This window comes from Phascolarctos cinereus, unplaced genomic scaffold (assembly GCF_003287225.1).
Source record: "Phascolarctos cinereus isolate Bilbo 61053 unplaced genomic scaffold, phaCin_HiC Scaffold_9;HRSCAF=440, whole genome shotgun sequence".
NCBI lineage: Eukaryota > Metazoa > Chordata > Mammalia > Diprotodontia > Phascolarctidae > Phascolarctos > Phascolarctos cinereus.
The window spans coordinates 34,873,110-34,894,236 of NW_027556402.1; the positions used below are offsets into that span (position 1 = coordinate 34,873,110).

At 38.4% G+C, this 21,127-nt stretch overlaps 1 protein-coding gene across 10 annotated transcripts in view; it reads right to left on the minus strand.

Annotated features, from left to right (window-relative positions):
* The window catches only part of RAP1GDS1 (Rap1 GTPase-GDP dissociation stimulator 1), a 219,318-nt gene that overhangs the window by 120,566 nt on the left and 77,625 nt on the right, over window positions 1–21,127 (minus strand). For 5 of the 10 annotated variants that reach the window (XM_078148758.1, XM_078148757.1, XM_078148761.1 and 2 more), the window contains exon 3: window positions 2,323–2,429. The exons of the other annotated variants lie outside the window; for them this stretch is intronic. In XM_078148758.1, the coding sequence (XP_078004884.1) occupies window positions 2,323–2,429 (107 nt within the window). The remainder of the gene's footprint in view (window positions 1–2,322; window positions 2,430–21,127) is intronic. 10 annotated transcript variants of the gene reach the window in all.

Genomic DNA, 21,127 nt, shown 5'->3' on the forward strand with positions numbered 1-21,127 from the left:
ACTCCCCAAATTTAAGTTCGAGGATAAATCACTATACAAATTGTGGCCAGGGCTGGCTATCTCTAACCCAAACTCACACAGAGACCAACCCACACAATTACTTTTTCTTCCAGTCTTTCTTTTTAAACAATTTTTCCTTTTAAATCTATCAAGCCCATCAAACTTCCTCTGACAGGTTCCCTTGTTTTCCCAACCCTTTGTGTCAGCAGCTAAGCAGCAGAGGAAGGAAACAACAGTCTTGATTTTTTCTTTGCACATTTACATAAAATTTTCAAGCCTCACCTTCTAAGAAGCAATCACTAATTTTACGTTAAAAATAGACTTTTTGGTCTCTTTGTGACTCTAGCACTTCTGCATCATAATCTAAACAGAGTGTTAGATGATAAAAAAAAGTTGGTTTGTGTGGGGGCCTTCGAGGTACTGTAGTTAATTTCCTACAAAAGGCCTCTTTCAACAAATATCTGAGTACCTATTATGCGCTAAGCACTGAGGACACAAAAGTGAAATAACACATATATGGAAAAGAAAAGATAAAAAATGTACAAAGTAACTTCTAAAATGGAGGAGTAACAGGTGGAGTTAGGTGGGTTTGTGCAAAGTATGGAATCTGAAGGGAAATGGAATGGTGCAGGCCACTCTGATGGGCACACAGTGAGTGAATGTCAGTATACATGGAAATGTGGACTTTAAGTCTCCATAAATGTAGGCGCACACACAGACACACTTCCCAATTTCACATTCATGCTTCCTTCCTATGCTGCTTAGCTCCTCCACATTCACATGGGCATGAACCCAAGTCTCTTCTTTCTTCTCTTCGAAATATGATATAAGTTTGGCCACTACAGATTGATAGTTAGAGGAGGGGCTTAGGATTGTATTCCTTTTCATTAAAAAAAAATTATTGATGCCTTTTGTCTTTACATCACAGTAATTTCTGGGAATAAAAATACTCCCTGCCCCTCCAGACTGAAACTTCCTTTGTGACAAAGAAAAACAAAACAATTAAGCAAAAACATTTGTTACACGGACCACATCTAACAATGTACAGCATACATTATTCTATACTAGTACTACCCCATTTTTTTTTTTATGCCAGGAGGAGGGAGGTATGCTTCATGATCTATTCTCTAAGACCTTCCTTGGTTTTTTCATCTGGCTTCTGACCCCATTGTAACTGAAACTGCTCTCTTCAAAATTACATATTAATTGCCAAATCTAACAGCTTTTTTTTTTTATCCTCTTCTGTCTCGAGCTCTGCAGCATTTGACACTGTAATTACTTTTGCCTACTAGATATACTCTCTTCTTTCTAGGTTTTTATGAAACTTTTCTCTCTTAGTTCTCATCCCACATGTTTGCTCCTCCTTTTCTGGCTCCTATGCTGAATTCTTCATTCCTGTCCTGCCTCCTAGGTGCAGGGAGACACCCCCACTCTTTCTTCTTGGACACTCCTTGTTTCTTTCTCTACTGTTCCACTTGGTGATCTGAGCAGCACCCATGGTTCAGTTATCACCTCTGAACAGATGATTCGAGATTTCAATACCTAGTCCTAGTCTCTCTTCTGAAGCTCCCATCCCACATCTTCAATTGCTAATTGGATATTTTAAACAGGATGTTCCATAGATGCCTCAAACACAACATATCCAAAATAAATTATTTTCTTTCATCTCAAATTCATCCCTGTTCCCAACTTCTCTATCAAAATGTGTTAAGACACCACTATGCTGTTGGTTTTTCACCTTGGTGTCCTCGATTACTCATTTTCATCTAATCCATCACCAAATATTATCACTTCTATCTTCACAACATGACTTAAATATCTTGTTTCATTGACACAGCTGCCACTTTGGTAAAAGATCTCTTCCCCTCATGACTGCACCATTCCATTAGCTTTCTAGTTGGGCTCTCTGCTTCAATTCTCCCAATTCCAATTCATCCTCTATAGAGCTGACAAAATGATTTTCCCAATATGTAGATCTGACCACCCTCCAATTCAATAACCTCCAGGGGTTTGCTATTGCTTCCAGGATCAAACATTAAGTCCTCTGTGTGACATTTAAGGTTCCTCCTTCCAGTACTGTCTCATCTCATTCCCCCTCCACATGTTCTACTCTTCTTTGCACACCTCCCTTCATTTCCTGGCTCCTTACCTTTGCATTGGCTGTTCCCTATGCTTGGAATGCTCTTCCTTCTCATCTCTGTCTTCTGATATCAAGACTCAACTCAAATATCATTTTCTACAGGAGGCCTTCCTGGTTGCCTCAGTCTCTTGAGCCTTTTACTGTGTTACCTTCATTTTACTCAGCATCTGTTCTATATGTACCTTTTTCTTTCCACGTTGTCTCTTGTATTAGTGTGCAAGCTCCCTGAGGGCAGGGACTGGTTTTGATTTTTTGCCTTTCTTCGTATCCCAAACATTGGTCACAGTGCCTAGAATACAGTAAATGCTTAATAAATGCTTATTGAATTATTTGTCCAATTACTCATCATTCTGCTTCTACCTTTAGTGGCCTTTTATTTATACTCCTGTGTCTGCTCTGGGGTGTGTGTGTGTGTGTGTGTGTGTGTGTTTGCTTCTCGTTAGGTCAGTGTCTTAGTTCAAACACATTTTTCCATGTTTCTCTGAACTTCACATGCTTGCCATTTCTCATGAAGCAATGATATTCCATCACATTCTCATACCGTAGTTGATTTTTCAGCCATTCCCCTAATCAATGGGCTGTCTCTATGGTTTTAATTCCTTGGGACCACAAAGAATGCTGCTATGAACAGACTGCTATTTACTGGGTCTTTGCTTCCGTATTTGGTCTCTTAGGAGGACATGCAGAGGAACGGGATCACTACAGAGAACTTAATTACTTGCCCTTCCAACCTTAGCACAACTTTTCTGCCACCAGAAAGTGTGGTCAAATGTGAGTAGGGGGAGATGATGAGAGCAGGAAGCAGAGTGCAGGGGCGTTAGGCAGAGCCAGCCCGCCTCATAGTTCCTGAATTTCATGCCACTGATTTCTGCCTACTATGAATAGTATCATACCTCTAGAACACAATCTTTAAAGAACTTTCAGATGTATCACCTTAATGGATCTTCAAACAATACGATGCTACATAGGCAATTATTATTATATCCATTTCATAGATATGAAAGCTGAGACTCAGGTGAACCATCAGTCCAATGTGACATGGCTGGTAGGTGGTGAAGCTGGATCCAGGACTCAGGCCTTTGACTCCAAATTAAGTGCTTTTTCTACTTATCACCATGGCCATTCAATAATACCTACGGATGATTTTATCTTCTTAAATTTAGAATATCTTGTAGGAGTAAAGCCTCAAGCCAATGGCTCCACGAGAAAGGATAGCAGTGTACTGGAAAGGCCTCTGAAGTGACTTGAACCAAAAGAAAAAAAAAGGTAGAATGAGATTAGGTAATGAGGGCTCTGAAGAAGAAGAGCAGCATGAGAAAGACTGGAGTAAGGTGTAGGAACAATATGATGAGGGTTCCAAGACTGCTGAAATTCATGTCTGAAAAAAGAAAAAGGAAGGACAATGAAACCACACAGAGTAGAAAAATTAAAGATGAAAATTAATCCTCGTCTTGGGGTGGTATCCATATATTTCCTTGAGATTCTGAGAGAAGGAAAAGAAGATCAGAAGTAAAGAGAATCTATGTGGGACTGGAGGAGGCAAGGAAGTCAAGAGCGGAGAACAAAGAACCATTTAAGGAAGAAGTCAGTTAAGTTCCTCCATAAGAATCATTTACACTAGGGAAGATAAATGGAAGTCAACTTTGTCAAGGACTAAAGCTAAAACATATCATCTACCCAGAACCATTTACTCAGAATTTACGCATGGCTGCTGAAGATATGCAGAGGATAAGATGCAAGAAAAGTTCAAGGACAGAATCACAAAATAATCTGCAAACATATTCCTCTTAATTATAGGTCATAGATGAAAGATGTTAGAGATGAAACAACTTAAGGGTTAACCCTAAAATGTTACTGAGAGAAAAAGAATCACAGGATTTAGAAAGCAAAATAAATTTTTGAAAGACAAGAAAAAAAATAGAGTTCTTGAGAAAAAGGGATGGTATTTCAAAAAGACAAATTCCATCATTGATATTTTTAAAGAATTCACAAATTTTAAGTTAGACTTTGGCAGCAATTCTAACTTATTGCAAGTGAGTATATTATATATATGTTGTATTCCAAGAGTTGTAGACTAACATTTTTTATAGGAATGTTTTTACTATGTGACAGGCAGAATGATGCATAAAGTACCAGACTTGGGCAATAAAAGAAAGGAAGATAAGATTGTTAAAACTAATCTGAAGAAATTATGATAAATGCCAGAAAGGAAAAAAAATGGTCAGGCAAGAAAAGCTTCGGAATGGGGGGGGATGACTTTTTGCATTTAAAACAATCAGGAATACTGGCTACCATCCAAGTTAGTGAGAGTTAGAAGAATTTTAAATAGAAAAGCATTTAGTTTTCCAACAGTAAAGGACAGATTGGGAGGGGATGGGGAATGGTCAAAAGAACAAAGCAAGATTTCTGTACTGTCTTCTTTTATATACTTTGGATAAAAACAAATTAAAAATAAAACTATCCCCATAAATTCCTGAAAAGAGAACATGGATTTTAGGCCAGTAATGATATGTTAAGAAGAGACAGTATACACATTGATTCTAATAGTTGGTAATATTATTGTTATAATAACACTAAAGTCCATATGAAAATTCAAAGCTGTCAGTAGGTCAGTGACTTTTTATAGAACAATGAATTTGAGAACAGAGTACTAAATGAGGAACCAAGGAAAATCTGGTCCTTTCCCTTGATGAATACATACTCTAAAAGAGGAAATCTCATTACTATCATGATTTTATATATTTACATTTGTAAATTCAATTTACAAACATTTATTTACCACTCAAAACAACCAAATCTGCAGAGTATATATTGGCACAAGGGGGCAATAGAGCCTTAGTCATATGGTCAGAACGAGCAGTCTCAAGACTTGTACATCAAAGGTTTAAACCAGATACTATGAAATGAGATCGAGATTAACATGCATTTCTATCCAGCTTCCTCCTTTTACCAAAGTTCAAAAGTTTTCTTAAAATAGTTAAATTCAAACGCTAAGCTTAAAGGTGATATATATTAAGTATACTTAAAAAAAATTTAGGTATCATTTTATACCTTTCTCACTAATACTTAACTTGACTGATCACAAAATAACCTAGCCTAATCTTATCCTCAGATTTAGATAGAACACACTGGTGTAACTTATCCTGCATTCTTGTTTTGGGAGTCCAAAGTCCTTCCCTTACATTTTCCCTAAGACTTCAGTTCCTCACACTGAAATATCTCTGTGCTATGCTCCCCAGCTGCTGTGGCTTTGGGTAATTTTGTTTGAGAAATTATTTCTGTGACTACCCTCTTTCCAACTTCCTGATGAAATCACAAACTTTTGGAGAATAAATGTTGATGTTTAACTATCTTAAGATAGTTAAAAAGGCCAATATCTCTAATAAATCATCAGAAATAATTTAGTCCAACATCCTTTTTCTACGAAAGAAGAGACTGAGTTCTAGATGAGTGACTTATGTGTGCGCGCACACGTGCGCGCATCCTCCCCCCCCCACAGTGCCAAATGTGGGTTAGAATGTGGATTTCCTAACTCCCAGTACAATCCAGTGCTCTTCTCCTATATTACACTGACTCTCAGATCACGTCACAAGGGAGTAAGGACAAATGTCTAACATGATAGTGAGTGATGCAATAATAATTACAGGTAAATAAAGTTACTTGTAGTACCACCTTATTAAACCAGTACTGTCAGAGAATGAAGTGTTCCATTTTTTTATAGCAAAGTGGGAAAGGTTTTATAAAGTCAATACGTCAACAAGCATTTTGTAAGGACCTACTATGTGCTGGGCAATGTGCTAAGCGGGTTGCGGTATATGGAGTATTTAAGTAGGACTAGCACCTCTGGTGGGAGGGCTTGCTGAGCCCTTTCTAGGGTTGCTCACCCACCTTAGGTCTCTATCTGGCATTCAGTTCTCACCAAGAAGCTGTAGCACGCACATCACCCAGACACCAGTAAAACCATCTCGGGAGATGGGCTAGACCAGGCTGAGGGTAACTGACATGCCTCAAGCTTGTCGGTGACTTAGGGGGGTATGTGCCCTCAGCATTTGAAGACTTCTTCCTGTAGATGGGTGGATGAGAACTATTTGTTCCAACGGCCATGAAGGCTGCTGACGCAGGCGTTATGGAGCACTTAAAGGGCTTGGTCAGGCATTGAAGATGCCAAGTCCACTGCGTTCCAGGCCATCACCAAGCTTCCTGACTCTTGTCCTGTCACTGGACTTTGATGACTCCGGAAAAGAGAGTGAAGGCTGACAACTTTGTGCAACTCTGCCTCGCTTAAATCTAATTCATGCATGAGTCATCAAGACATCACCCTGTAATGTCACTGGTCCTCTTTGAAAATGAAGAACAAATGACAATGTGTTAGGCAATGTGCTAAGTTCTAAGGATACAAAGAAAGGCAAAAACCTAGTCCCTGCTTGCAAGAAGTTCAAACTAACTGGGGGAGAAACATACAAACCATTAGACACCAACAGGATACATAACAGCTAAATTGGAACTATTCTCAGAAGGAGGGCACTAGCATTAAGGAGGACTGGGAAAGCCTTCTTGCAGAAGTGGGGTGTGCCACACTAGACTGGCAATTAAGAGATCACTGGTAACTTAGGAGAGAGGTTTCAGGCAAATGATGAGGCTGGTATCCAGACTACAGAGATGTAAGAATAGTGAGAGGAAAGGAAGTGGTGGCATCAATTACAGCCGTCAAGATGTTTAGTGACAAAAGGATGGAGAGATATGGGATCATAGACAGTGGGGATGGATGGACCAAGGGAAGATTTTTTAAGGACAGGGCAGACTTTGGCATGCTTATAGGAAATGGAGAAGCAGCCAAGAGACAGAGATTATAGATAAGTAATGAAGTGGGTATGACCAAGAAATCTGTTAAAGAAAATGGAATAGGATGGGCTCACTTGTGCATGTAGAGGGGTTTGCCTCAGCAAGAAGGGCCACCCTTCATGTGAGACAGGAATGAAGGAAGAAATAGTGATAAATGGCACCTGAGTGACGTGAGATGAGGAGGAGAGGAGAAGAGAGTTCTTGGTGAATGGCCTTAATTTTTTTTAGTGAAACATATGGCAAGATTCTCAGCTGAGAGGGTAGGAAAAGGGGAGCCATGAGAATATAAGGTAACAAACTGGGGAATAATGAGAGATAAGGCTAGAAACATAGTTTGGGAAAAGATTATCAAAAATTTTGATTACCAACCTAGGAGTCTGGACTTTCTGGCTAGCATGCAGTAAAAGTTTAATAAATGCCACTTGTTTTCACTGTTGGTGGTGGTGATGGGGCAACCACTGATTTTTATTTTTAAAATGAAGGTAATTACATAATCAGAACTGAGCTATGAAAATCAATCTGGTAATTATGTACAGAAGAGATTTAAGGAAGGACAGAAGCAAGCTCGGCCTCCCATTATTATGTTATACAAACTTCCCGATTTTGGCCAGATTGGTCTATCCACTGCCCCGATGCGGAATTTCCTGTCTTCATTTCCTGTCTTTCTCACGCCACTCATTTTGGAAATGCCCTGACTATCTCAGTCTACACTGATTTCTTTAGCTCTTCTCTCCCTTCCTAACACCACTCAATGTCTTCACATTTGTTACATGCAGGAAATCATCCTGATTCACAGCTTCAAATATGTGGTAAATCCTACCATTTCAGGCAAAAACTTGAATTCAAAGTTGCAAAACCACAGACTTGTGTTGTTAGCTCTTTGCCATCTACTACAATATATTACAAAAGCAGAGGATTTTTATATCCTTGGGGGATCTCAAGAATATAAACCCACTGAAAAAGGATCTCTCTTTTATTGTGTTCTATTAACTAATTTAATATGGGTATATACTTTCTCATCCCAAATATATTAAAAAGCAAAGACTATCTTACTTACATGATTACATTTCTTATTCTAACTAGCACAGTACAAATGCTTGAAGAAATGAAATATAAATAGGATTTTTAAAAAAGCATTAATTCTGGGGCAGCTAGGTGGTACAGTGGATAGAGCACCGGCCCTGAAGTCAGGAAGACCTGAGTTCAAATCCGGCCTCAGACCCAACACTTGACACTTACTAGCTGTGTGACCTTGGGCAAGTCACTTAACCCCAATTGCCTAAAAGCAAAAAAAAAAAAAGCATTAATTCTAAGGATATTTGTTTGGTAAAATGGTAAATTTGTTAATAGAATTAACATTCTTAACCTTTTTTATGTTAAAGTCATAGTTATTTTCAACCAGTCTATCCCATTAAAACTTCTGAGCTATCACTGTCAGAAAGAAAATGAATGGATGTTACTTAATCTCTGGGCCTCAGTTTCCTCATCTATAAAATGAAAGGAATGGAACAAATAATCTCTGAAGTCCCTTCCAGCTCTGTGTCTATGATCTAATGGATCTGAACCAGCACAACAATACTTACAGTCCTCACTCCTGCTCTCTTGAATAGTAATTCTTTGAAGCTACATGAGTCATTCTTAAGCTTTTCTTGTATCATGGACCCCTTTGGCTATCTGGTGAAACCTACAGATGCCTTTTCAGGATAATGTTTTTAAATTTATAAAATAATATGCAGGGGGCAGCTAGGTGGCTCAGTGGATAGAGTCCATTAACCCTGTTTGCCACAGTTTCCTCATCCATAAAATGAGCTGGAGAAGGCAACAGCAAACCACTCCAGTATCTCTGCCAAGAAAACCCTGAATGGGGTCATGAAGAGCTGGACACAACCAAAACAACTGAACAACAGCAACAAAGGAAATCAGTTACGACGGAATAAAGATATATCTCTCTCATTTAAGTTTGCATCCTCCCCCACAAATAAAGCCAAAGACCTCTTATGGGTCCACAAACTCCAGGTTAAGGAATCCCTGCTTTGAGTCCTATAAAGAAGAGGAATTTCTTGTCCATGTGCCAACCTAGTTCTCAGAGCGCAGGGATGGCTGGATGTGTCCTCACTGCAGCTCAGGGCCAGGCTCTAATTCTTAACACAGCTGAGAAATAGCAAGACAGAGCATCTTAAGGTAGTTGGGGCAGCCCATTTAATGCCTATCTTCTGTGTCTGATTTCATGTTGAAATCTGGTTCCATTTCCCTTGTGCCAGAGTTTCCAGTTCGGACTTAGAATGGTACAGATATAGCGGAATAATACATGTGGGGCACAAGATATGTTGGCTTATTTAAAGATTGAACCTGACGGAAGAAGAGACAGTAGCCATTACTGTCAATGAAGGAGGGGGGTGGGGATGAATTCAACTTGCAGACTATAGGTTATTCACAATGCATCAGACCAGTAAGCATGTTTTAAAATAGGAGGCTATTTTTTTTAATGGTGTGGAGTTAGAAATATGGTGTGAACCCCAAAAAGCCTGTGTTCTAATTCCTCATCCTTACTTACCAGGGGCCATGTCTTCTCTGAGTTCAACTGGGCATAACATAGACTAATTCCTCTGCCAATGTAACAGAATGGTTATGAGAATCAAATGAAATATTGGCTTACCAGATGGCAGATTTGGAATTGGAAAGGACCTTTAAAAAAAGTCAGCATGTTGAACCTACTCACTTTAAAACATGAGGAAACCAAGACCCAGTGAGATGCCCAAGGCTTTACAATTAGCAAATGGCAGGGCCAGAATTTACATCCAGCTATTCTGATTCCAAATCTAATACTCTTTCTACTGTATCAAGGTGCTTCTCAAAGTAAAACAACAAATCATTACACAAGTATAAAATATCATTATTATCATTTTAAATTTAATAGAGAAGAGATAAGAATAAGCTTGAATAAACTATACTATATAAATGTAAGGCATTATTATTTAATTTTAATTCCAAATCAATTTAAGAGTAAGCTTCAATGAAACTAATATAATTTTTTAAATTTATGGACAGAAGTAGGAAGTACATTGTAAAATTATTCATCAATAGCTCATAGAGATTCAATATTTCACTTAGCATTACACTAACCAAGTATCTGATTTTTTTTTTTTATCGAAAAAGCAAATGTATGAAAAAACGTTATCTAAAACTTTCAGAAACTATTTTAGAAAAATACCTTGGCTGAAGAATATTCCTCCCACATACACTTATAAGAAAGGGGGAAAAAAAGACCAATCCATAAATAAGTTATTATGAGCTAAATGAAATATGATAGAAAACATTCTATTTGCTCCTTTAGTAAAACAAAAGGGAAAAAAGACTCACTGTCTACAATAAAAAATTCTAACCACATTGAGAGATAAGTGCATGTACCTACCAAATGCATTCACCACACTGAACACTATGTTCTTCAATAAGTCTGTTGTTCTCTAGTCGTTTTTCAGTTGTGTCTGACTCTCCATGACCTCATTTGGGGTTTTCTTGGCAAAGATACTAGAGTAGTTTGCCATTGCCTTCTCAGCTCGTGTTTACACATGAGGAAACTGAGAGCAGGGTTAAGTGACTTACCCAGGGTCACACTGCTAGTAAGTGTCTGAGGCCAGATTTGAATTCAGAAAGAAGAGTCTTCCTGACTCTAGGTCCAGCTCCACTGCGCCACCTCACTGCCCACAGGTCCCTCTCACACAAAAGCTTACACAAGTTATTCAGTTATATGGGCAAAGCATTGCCAACTTTTGCCCTACTAGCCCACCTGAACTGAGTTGCACTTGATCAGTACATGTAAGGCCCTGCTCAACTCTAAAATTCTATAATTTTTTAATAAAATTAAAATCCCTGACCCACAAGTGACAAAGGACTGAAAATGTGTATTAAAAGCATCAGACTTATACACATACCTTCAAATGAGTAGTAAGACACAGTTTTGGCTCTCAAGGTTATCACTTTCTTTTTACTTTCTATTATGATTTCTTCCTTTATCATTACCTATCTTCTCTTTCCTTCCCATTGTAATTTCTCTCCATCCTCCCGCCCCAATCCTTTCCCTCCCATCTCAATATCTGTAAGGACATATGGAAAACACCTAGGAAAACTGACATCGGCCTTCTCTTGCCTGGAACCCAAATTGTTCTTGCTGTCAAGTTGATATAAGTTCTTTTCTAATGTAGCTCGAGGATCATAATGACTTTGGAAGATGCTGCCAGAAGGATCAGGAGTTCTTGAAGTAAACCATCTCCAGGCATTAGGTTTATTTGGAAGCTGCAGCAGCCTTGAGGAAGGCACTTCTTCCCAAGTTTGAGTGTGCCATTAAGAGAGGCCAGAGTGAGGTGGGAGTAAATGAGTGGCCGCAAGAGCCAGAAAGGAAAAATGACTGCAGAGCTAACTTAAGCTGAGACAGTGTTGAAAGTGCAGCTGTGGCAGCTGGAGGGAGAGAAGCCAAGTCACCAGCTCCTTTTCCTCCTTCCCACAACACAGGGTGGGAAAGCCCACCTGGGATTTCAGTCTCAATACCTTTTCTTTAGCAACCTTTCTTAGCAGCCGGGAGGAGGTAAGGGAGAGAGAAAGTAAGAGAGGAGGACCTCGGGGCCGCACTTCAGCATCAGCCTTCATATTGTATTGAAATGTCTGTCTGCATTTCTTTGTTATTTGAAACCTTTATTAAACGAAGAGGCCATTAACAGGGGGTGATTTTATCTAAGCCTATAAATTCAGAGAGAGAAAGCAGGCAACATTTCCCAGGTTGACTCTGGGTGGAGTCCAAGACAATTAGAGAGGGTTCAGGCAATATCGGTAATTTTGGAGAGTATTTCAGGGCATACACACTAGACTGCTTTTTGGTGGAGACAGAGGGATGAGGCATTTAGAAGGAGAGTTGCTGTGGTTGTCTGAGGATACTTGAGAGGCATCCCATGCCACAGGCCTCACATCTCTACAGTTTCATACTCGCGATATATTTTTCCTTCGTATGTCTAAGTTGATGTTGGTTGTCTTAGAATGGAAGCTCCCAAGGATAGGCCAGGCCTTACCTTAATCTTATTACTTATATTGCTCTTCAAAGAAAAAGCAAAGTGCTTATGACCCTGATAAACAAATGTCCCATGCAATCTGTAAATATCCTGTGGCAATGTTAGAGACAGAGTGACAGAGAGATGAAATTCTTGCTGGACCTCCCTGAAGCTTTTGGTTCCACCCTCTGGAACATTCTGATCAATCTGTTAAGAAACATAATACTGGACCTATTAGGACCATTACACTGTTAGGAAGACTAAATCCTCAGAATCACGATGATGGCATACATAGCACCATCTGGATAGCTATAACTCAGCCTCCCCACAAAGCACTCCCAAAAGCACAGAGCAAATGTTTGCAAAACACTTACGTACATGATCTCATTTGCTCTAACAAGTTTATGAGTATTATCCACTTTTTACAGATAAGGAGCATAATAAGTTTAAGGGAGATTAAGTGATTTACCCAGATCACACAGCTCTTAAGTGTCCGAGCCAGTATTATAATTCAGGTCATCTAGATTCCGAGTCCAACACTCTATCCACCTGGTGTGTGTGCCACCCCGCTGTCTCACCTAACGAGACGATGGCCACTGATCCAGTCCCTACATCAGTTACTTCACTTTGCTCTTCCACAGCCACAGACTCTAATAAACTGGTACAAGGAATGAGAAGATTTGTATACAGTTAATTAGCATGTTCTCTGGTAACCTTGGGGATAACAAAAGCACTTTGATATTCAAAGAGCAGCACATTATCATCATTAGGCACCATCCAATGCTTTATTCAAAAAAATGGATAGCTGAAAATCAACTACATTTATTAAGTTCATAGATGATATCAAAGGAGGCAGGGTTTCCAACACCTTGGAACAACACCAGGATCCAAAGTGTCCTTAAACTAATGAAAAAAAAAAAGTGAAAAACTTGAAGGATCTAAACCGCTGAAAAAGGTGGTAATTTAACTGTTCTCAAGTAAATGAATACATTATGAGAAGGATACTGATCCATCATTCTCCACAGTGCAAAAGAAGGAATTTCTAGCTTAAATGAGGATTAAATTCTTAAATAATGTCACAGAATATTTATCCCTGAACATCTTTAAGAAAAAACTGGGCAACCATCTGGAAAGGTACAAAACAACGCTTCTGGAAGAGAGAGTTAAAGTAGTCCTTTAGGTTATTTACTTCTCCTCAGGGTATTATCAAACTTCAATAATCTGCAAGTAGATAGTCCCTAAGAGGATTCACTTAGGGCAAGTCTTACTTTTTACATTACTATTGTCTGCCATCTAAACCTCAGCTTCAGGGAAGGCAGGAGAGAAAGTAAACTTTCGGTTAGCCTAGAAGAGAGAGGATCTGGGAGGCAATATGTGAAAACAGTACAGTCCACTCAGAATCAGAGTTCATTAAATTCAATAAGATGCACTAAATACCTACACTTAAGTACCTACTCTGTGCTAGGACCTGGCAATATACAGACCAAAAACACACAAATCGGCCTTTCAGGAGCTTACATTCTACATTAACCACTGCGGCAATAAAGGAAGGCTTCTCACAGGAGGTGACAACTCAGCTGAGCCTTGAAGAAGGACCCTAAGGATTCTAGGAGTCAGTAATGAGAGGGGAGTGAATTGTGGCCTTGGGAGGCCTGTGAAAATGCACAGAACCAGGAGATGAAGAGCCAAGTTCAGAGAACAGTGACCAGGTCAGGTTGGCTGGAGTACAAAAATGAAGGGGATTAATGCAAATCAGTTTACAAAGTAGTTTAGGCACAGAGGGTGAAGTTTTAACTGCAAGCTGAGGAGTCTGCATTTTATCCCAGAAGCTATGAAGAACTCCAGAAACTTTCTGAGCAGGGGAGTCAGACCCATGTTCTAGGAAGAACATTCTACCAGCTTTATAGAGGATGGATTGGCAAGGAGAGGCACTGGAAGCAGAGACATCAATAAGGATTTTTTAAGTAGTCCAAGTGAGAAGTAACAGTGATCTGAATTAGCTCAGGGGCTGTGTGAATAGAGAGAAGAGGAAAGGGATGAAAAACATGGAGATAGGACTTAGGAAATGATCAAATGGATAAGAATGGTAAGGGGAAGTGGAGAGCTGAGAATGACTGAGGATGCGAAACTGGGCCACTAGAAGGATGCTGGAATTAGTTTGGAGGAAGGACAGATTAAAAAGAGAAGAAAATGAATTCTGCTTTGGACATCTGTTTGAAATGTGTTTCAAGAAATCCAGGTGATTCACACCTATCTGAGTGGCTAACATGACAGAAAACAAAAATGACAAAAGCTGGAGTAGATGGGAAAAATTAGAACACTAATGTATACTGTTGGTGGAGTTGTGAACTAGTCCAACCATACCACTACTAGTTGTATGTCCCAAAGAGATCAAAGAAAAGGGAAAAGGGCCTATATGTGCAAAAATATTTATAGCAGCTCTTTTTGTGATGGCAAAGAACTGGAAATTGAGGGGATGCTTGTTAGCTGGAGAATGGCTGAACAAGTTGTGATATATGATTGTGATGGAATATTACTAGTTATAAGAAAAGATAAATAGCAGAGCTTCAGAAAAACCTGGGAACTCTTATGTGAACTGATGCAAAGTGAAGTGAGCAGAACCAGGGGAACATTGTACATAGTAACAGCAATATTGCAATGATGATCAGCTGTGAAAGACTCAGCTACAATGATCCAAGATAATTCCAAAGGACTCATAATAAAAAATGCTATCCACCTGCAGAGAGAGAACTGATGAACTCTGAGTACATAATGAAGTACACTTTTTTCACTTTATTTTTCATGTGTGTGCGTATGTTTTCTTTTGCAACATGGCAAATATGGAAATTGTTTTGCATGACTTCATGTATATCATCGATATCATCTTGCTTGCCTTCTCAATGGGTGGGGGAGAGTGACAGAGAATTTGGAACTCACAATTTTTTAAAAACAAATGTTAAATTTTAAAAAAATATAATTGAGAGATATTTAATGAAATAAATAATATATTTTTTAAAAAAGAAAGAAATCCAGGTGGCGATGTCTAATAGGTACTTGGTAGTGTAGGAATGGATCACATAAAAGAAATGTAGGCTGGATAAACAGATTTGAAAGTCACTTGCATAGAAACAATATTTTAGTAACAGGAGTTAATGAGATCACTCAGAGGTGATATAGCAAGAGAAAATAGTCTGGGAGAAGATACCTACAATTAGGGAGCAGACTTATAGGTAAGAAAAACATGAGGACCAGAAAGGGGAGTGTCACAAAAACAACCCCAAAAAACAAAAAAGACAATATAAAGGGAATTGTGGAGGAGAGGAGAGATTGTCAAAACAAAACAAAACAAAAACAAAAACAAAAACAACCCACAGAGAAGTCATTAAGTATGAAGACTTGAGAAAAGTCATGAGATTTAAAAATTAAGAGATTGCTGGTAGCTAGACTGCAAAGGACTAAGTGAATGGAAGCCATAAAGAAGGGTTTTTCTAGGAGTCTGGCTATTAAAGAGTAAGTAATGGAAAGTAGCTTGATGAAGTAGAAAGGTTAAGTTGTTGCTGTTTTTAATTTAAAGAATGGGCAAGACTTGTGAATATTTATAGGCATCAGGGAAGAAGACAGTTTCTGCAGAGACTGAAGTTGAAAAACACAAAAAGGCTGATCAAAAGGAAGCTTTTGGAAGATACAGTAGGAGATGACATTGTTATATTTGGTTACATTATGTTGATTAAAGTCCCAGAACATCAAACACAATAAAATTCAGATGAAAATACCAGAACACACCAAAGACAAACACAAATGACTTCTAGATCATCTGACATTAGGGATTATCTATGCTTCTGCACTTAACCATTAATGTAAATAACTGAAGACTAATGATAACTGTATTTATTGATTTGTTCATCCTTCAAGTGTTAAACATGGCAGATTTGTAATTTGCCTTCTATAAAACAGAACAAGGATGGACATAAAGGGGATGCATGAAAACAGTGTGGTATAGAGGACAGAGTGCTGGATTTGGGAGTCAATAAGACGAGTTCTAAATGCATCTCTTACACTTAATAGTGGTGTGACTGTGGTCATTTAATGAAGTCATTTAATATATTTAAGGCTCTATTTCCTCATCTGTAAAATTAGCATGACCTATTCTCTTAGTATTGTTATGAGGATAAAATGTTTTTAAAGTACTTTGCAAACTTTGAATAACTATATAAATGTCAGCAATTATTATTACTCATGAACCTGGAATATTACGTTGAATCATGACAAAGTAAAGTACACCCAGTGCAGGACATTCAGGATGTGAAGGCACTTGTTTGTCATTTTTCAGTCATGTCTGACTCTTCATTATCCCATTTGGGGTTTTCTTGGCAAAGATACTGAAATGGTTTGCCATTTCCTTTTCCAGCTCATTTTACTGATGAGGAAACTTTGGCAAACAAGGTTAACTGACTTGCCTCAAGTCACACAGCTAGTGTCTGAGGCGAGATTTGAATTCAGATCTAGTGCTCTATCCACTGCACCACCTAGCTACTCAAAGAGACCAAGTCTTTGTCATATAAGGATCGGTTGAAACAATCAGAATGTTTGGCCTGGAGGAGAGTAGTGGAAAGTGGGAACTGGACGTGCAGCTGACAGAGTTATCTGTTATACAGAGATGGATCAGAGTTGTTCTACTTGGCTTCAGGTGGGAAAATCAGAAACAGGCAAAAGTTAGAGAGAAACATACATGGGCTCAATATAAGGAAATATTCCTAACAATCAGAGCCACACAAATGTAGAATGAGTTAATTATAGAAAGTAATACTGTCTAGGTATGGTCTGGATTAAATGACTTCTCTGGTCCCTTCCAGGTTAGATTCTGTAAGTTTTCTAATGTTCAATCTGGACTCCAAGAGATAACCAGAGTGGAGTGGCAGGTACTTTATCACAAGGCACTGAAACTTAGAAGGTGAAAATATTTTAAATAATGATTTTTAAGACATTTTAAAACAAATTTAAATAAAATTTTAAATTTTGTTATATTTAGCATTTGCACTCCTTTAATGGTATAGAAATAATTCAATCAATCAATAATTTATTAAGTGCCAAACACTGTACTAAGTTGGGGGTACAAAATGAGGCAAAAAACAGTCCCTGCCCTCAAGGAGCTTACAATCTACAGAGGGAAACAAAATACAAATATAAATATATGCAGAGGATAAATAGGAAATAATTAACAGAGGAAAGGCTTCCATAGAATGTGAGATTTAAGCTGAGTCAGAGTGGAGGAGGAAGACAGTTTCAGGCACTGACCTAGCATCTTGGTAGCAAGAGTACTTGATTGAAGTAGGCAGCGAAAGATGCCAGGCATCTTTCACCACCCCCATTCCCAGCTGCATCCCATGTGAAGGCCTCCACAGCCGAGGCCCACTCTGCTCCCTCATGCTGGGCAACAGCTTTGTGGTGTCTCAGGGTCTCTGGCTACCGCAGGGTCTTCCCTCCTTCTTGAGGTCTCCCTTCCTGTTCAACAGAATTTGTCTTAAATGGTTCTTATCTCTCTCTTCACATCATGAATTACATAGCTGATTTGAAGACAGGCTCTGTGCAGTTCATCACGGGTACAATTGCTTGTTATGATTCCACCATGACTGCCATGGGAAACTAAAACCACTGAAGAGGGAAAAAAAAAATCTGTCTTTGCTATAGGTGCAAAGTAGTGGAGAATAAGATAATCAAAGGTTAGGCATGTAAACAATGAAAGCCAATCTTTTTAAAAACCACCTTCTTGTTTCAAGGGTTCTACGGTAGCAGCTAGAAACTCATCTTTGTCTAGTCCTAAACATTAATTCAGAAAGAGATTACTCAAGGGCTATAAAGCAAGCACCTACCACCAGGCAGATGTATGAGGATGCGGAGAAGCATGAGAATTAACCTAGCAAAACTCCTCAAGTCTGCTTCCACATTTCCCCATCCTTCGTTCCTTGCTTTTCTCCTCTCTCCACAAACCATCTGACTCATTCCAGCTCATCACACTTGCCCCTGCTTAGCAACTAACTCCCTGAAGAACATGATTCTCATGCTATCCTAACACCTGTTGTCTCCATAATCACAGAGTCTTAAGTCAAAAGCATTATGCAGAAGGAATGAAAATTCGGGTGCAGACTCATGGATCTCAGGGTTACGGAAGCCTATTTTTGTCGATGTTAGATAGCTACCTATGCTTTAATAATTTGCCCATGGATATATGAACACATTAGACAATAAGTATGCACGATACAGCCACTATTCCTTTATCAGGCTAACGACAGATACCAGGTGGAAGGCACAAATCTGCTCTGGCTGCTTAGGGAACAAGGGATGAAATTTCCCGAATAACTGACTCTTATCACTCTTTCAGCACTGAAACCACTTCACTTTTGGATGAAAATGTGTCTAAAATACACTAGAGCAGGGGTTCTTAACCTTGATCTGTGAATTTGGTTTTAAAAATATTTTGAAAATTGTGTTTTGATATAATTGGTTTTCTTTGTAATTCTATTCTATATATTTTAAAACTTTCTGAGAAGGGGTTTAAAGGCATCATTAGGATGCAAGAGGGTCTATGCAACGATGTGCTGGAACCTAAATCGGCTGTTAAATTTTCAGTGTCAGCAATCATATCTCAGAAATCAGCCAACACTACAAATCAGTGCTTGATTTGTTGTTCTGTTGATGGTCTAGATTTATGAAAGAGATGGAAAAAATGTTATTAATGCAAATTAAACTTAAAAGTTTACCATGCATATACCCCCCCCCAAACTATTTATTTTACCATTGTATTCTTGGGTCAATGAAACAAAAAATAGAATCAGAACTCTTACACTAGAGAGTGAGAGATGACTCCGTGAGTAGCTAAATCTCAGCCCCTCCTCACCACTTCAAACAGTAATAGCAACTATTTGGCCAAAAACAAAATTAAAAAGATTAAAATTAAAAGGAGGAGGGAGAAAGCAAAATCTCCACTGGGTAATTCCTACAGATAACTAATTGTACATTGCATTTGCCACTCTCAGCCCTATACTCCAAGCTTCCTGTAGCTTCTCTCAATGGCACAAAATGACAAATACGAGGAATTCAGAGAAACATGGGAAAACTTATGAGACCCAAGAGGGAATTGATGCACAGCAACTAAAATCTGCTTAGCAACATATTCCCTGAAGATCATGATTTTCCTGCTATTCTGACCCTTGTGATTTCCATCAACTACTATAAATAATGCCTACAATATATAATTGAAAATTCCACTAAAAGACAGCTGAAATTCAGATTAAAGGTTATATGACTAACATTGGTTCCATGGAACAGATGGTAAAATATACTTCCCCTTTTCATTTGAGAAGTGAGGGACCTACAGGTATCGATGTCTCACATGCAGATGTGGTCACTACGTCTCAAGATTTTGTTTAACTTTTTCTTTGTGATAAGGGAGAATTCTATGGATTTCTTTTTCAGGTTAGGAAAGAAATACTGGAAAAGCTCTGTGGTAAACAAAAATCATCAATAATTTTTTTTTAAAAATCATGCAAAGGGGAAAAGAAGCATAGAATTACAGGATTTTCCTTCTGAAAAAAACAATGTTCCCATTTTACATATGAGGAGAATGAGATCCCGAGAGCCCAAGGTCACAGGGTTTCGTAAAAGGTCAAGAATTTGAAACAGGATCCAGTGTCTCCAGATTCAATGTTCTTTCCACTATAAAGTTAGTAATTTCTTGTCCTCACTCCTTTGAAGAGGAGAACCTTTTGCAACTGAAGACATCTCCCCAACTTAGGTAGAGCAACACAAAAGGGGGGGGGGGAAATGGACCATGACCAACCACTTTAAGTGAAATGTGGGCAGCGGGACACCTAAAAGATGGTTTTAATGCCAGTATTAAAGAAAGTATTTCTTGCATAAATGCAAAATTTTACTCATTTTAATGAATTCAAGATCCCTGAATGTAAATTACTTATTTAACTGAGACTCACAATAATAAATTAAAACAAAATTACTTCTTATCAATCTTAGGAAGCTGCTGGGATTTACGCACAAAGCTGCTAGCAACGAGGCACTAGATGTCATTTTGACATTTATTTATCATATTTACCCAAAATTTCAGTGGAAGACAATACCTAATAGAGGTAAAAGACATTTTAAAAACTCAAAATATTGTCTGCTGATGAACAAATCCCAAACTAACCACATTCTTAACCCATTCTTAGTTACATGATTGGTTTCCTCACCCAAAACTCTCTTCTCATTTTAGAAAAATAGTAATAGTTGGAAATTATTTGAGATTTCAAAGTAATATATATATATATACATATATACATATTATATATACACACATATATATACACACATATATAGTAATATATATACATATATACACATACACACACACACACACACACACACACACATATATATATAATGTTTATCTTGATAACAACCCTATGAGTTAGGCAGAACAAATATTATTAATCCCATTTTGCAGATGAGGAAATTAATTCTAAGAAACATTAAGAGATTTGCCCAAGGTTACACAACCAGTATCAGAGCCATTAAGAACCCTAGCACAAGTCTTCCAAATTCAAATCCAGCACTCAACCTACTATATCAGTGGTATTGAGCTCAAGGCAGCCTGAATCAGATGAATATGGAATTGGGAAATATTTAACAAAATAGATAAAAATGTAATACAACACAGATAATGTTAACTTGTGGTTTTCTAAGGCAATATATACAGATCTATTTCGATTTGAGTTTGACACCACTGCACTATATAATGCCTTCTTCTCAGAAGAAAAATATCTCAAAAATGTGCTTCCTAAGACATAACACTGCAAATAATTTTAAAGGGTTAGCCTAAGACCATTATATTACAGATCCATGTTACCCAACCCTAACAGGGGTCCTCACTGTGTCAAGGTAGTCCTTTTATTCCTCTCTAATCCTGCTCACCACTAGCTATTCCCCTGCCCCTCTTCCTCCTCAGCTGAAGATTTTGCGTCTTGTAGTGAAAACCTCTCCCACTCTTTTCCCCTTTCCCCTAATGAATAGTGGTGGCCCTTCACCTTGCCAAGAACATTTCTATATGTGCACT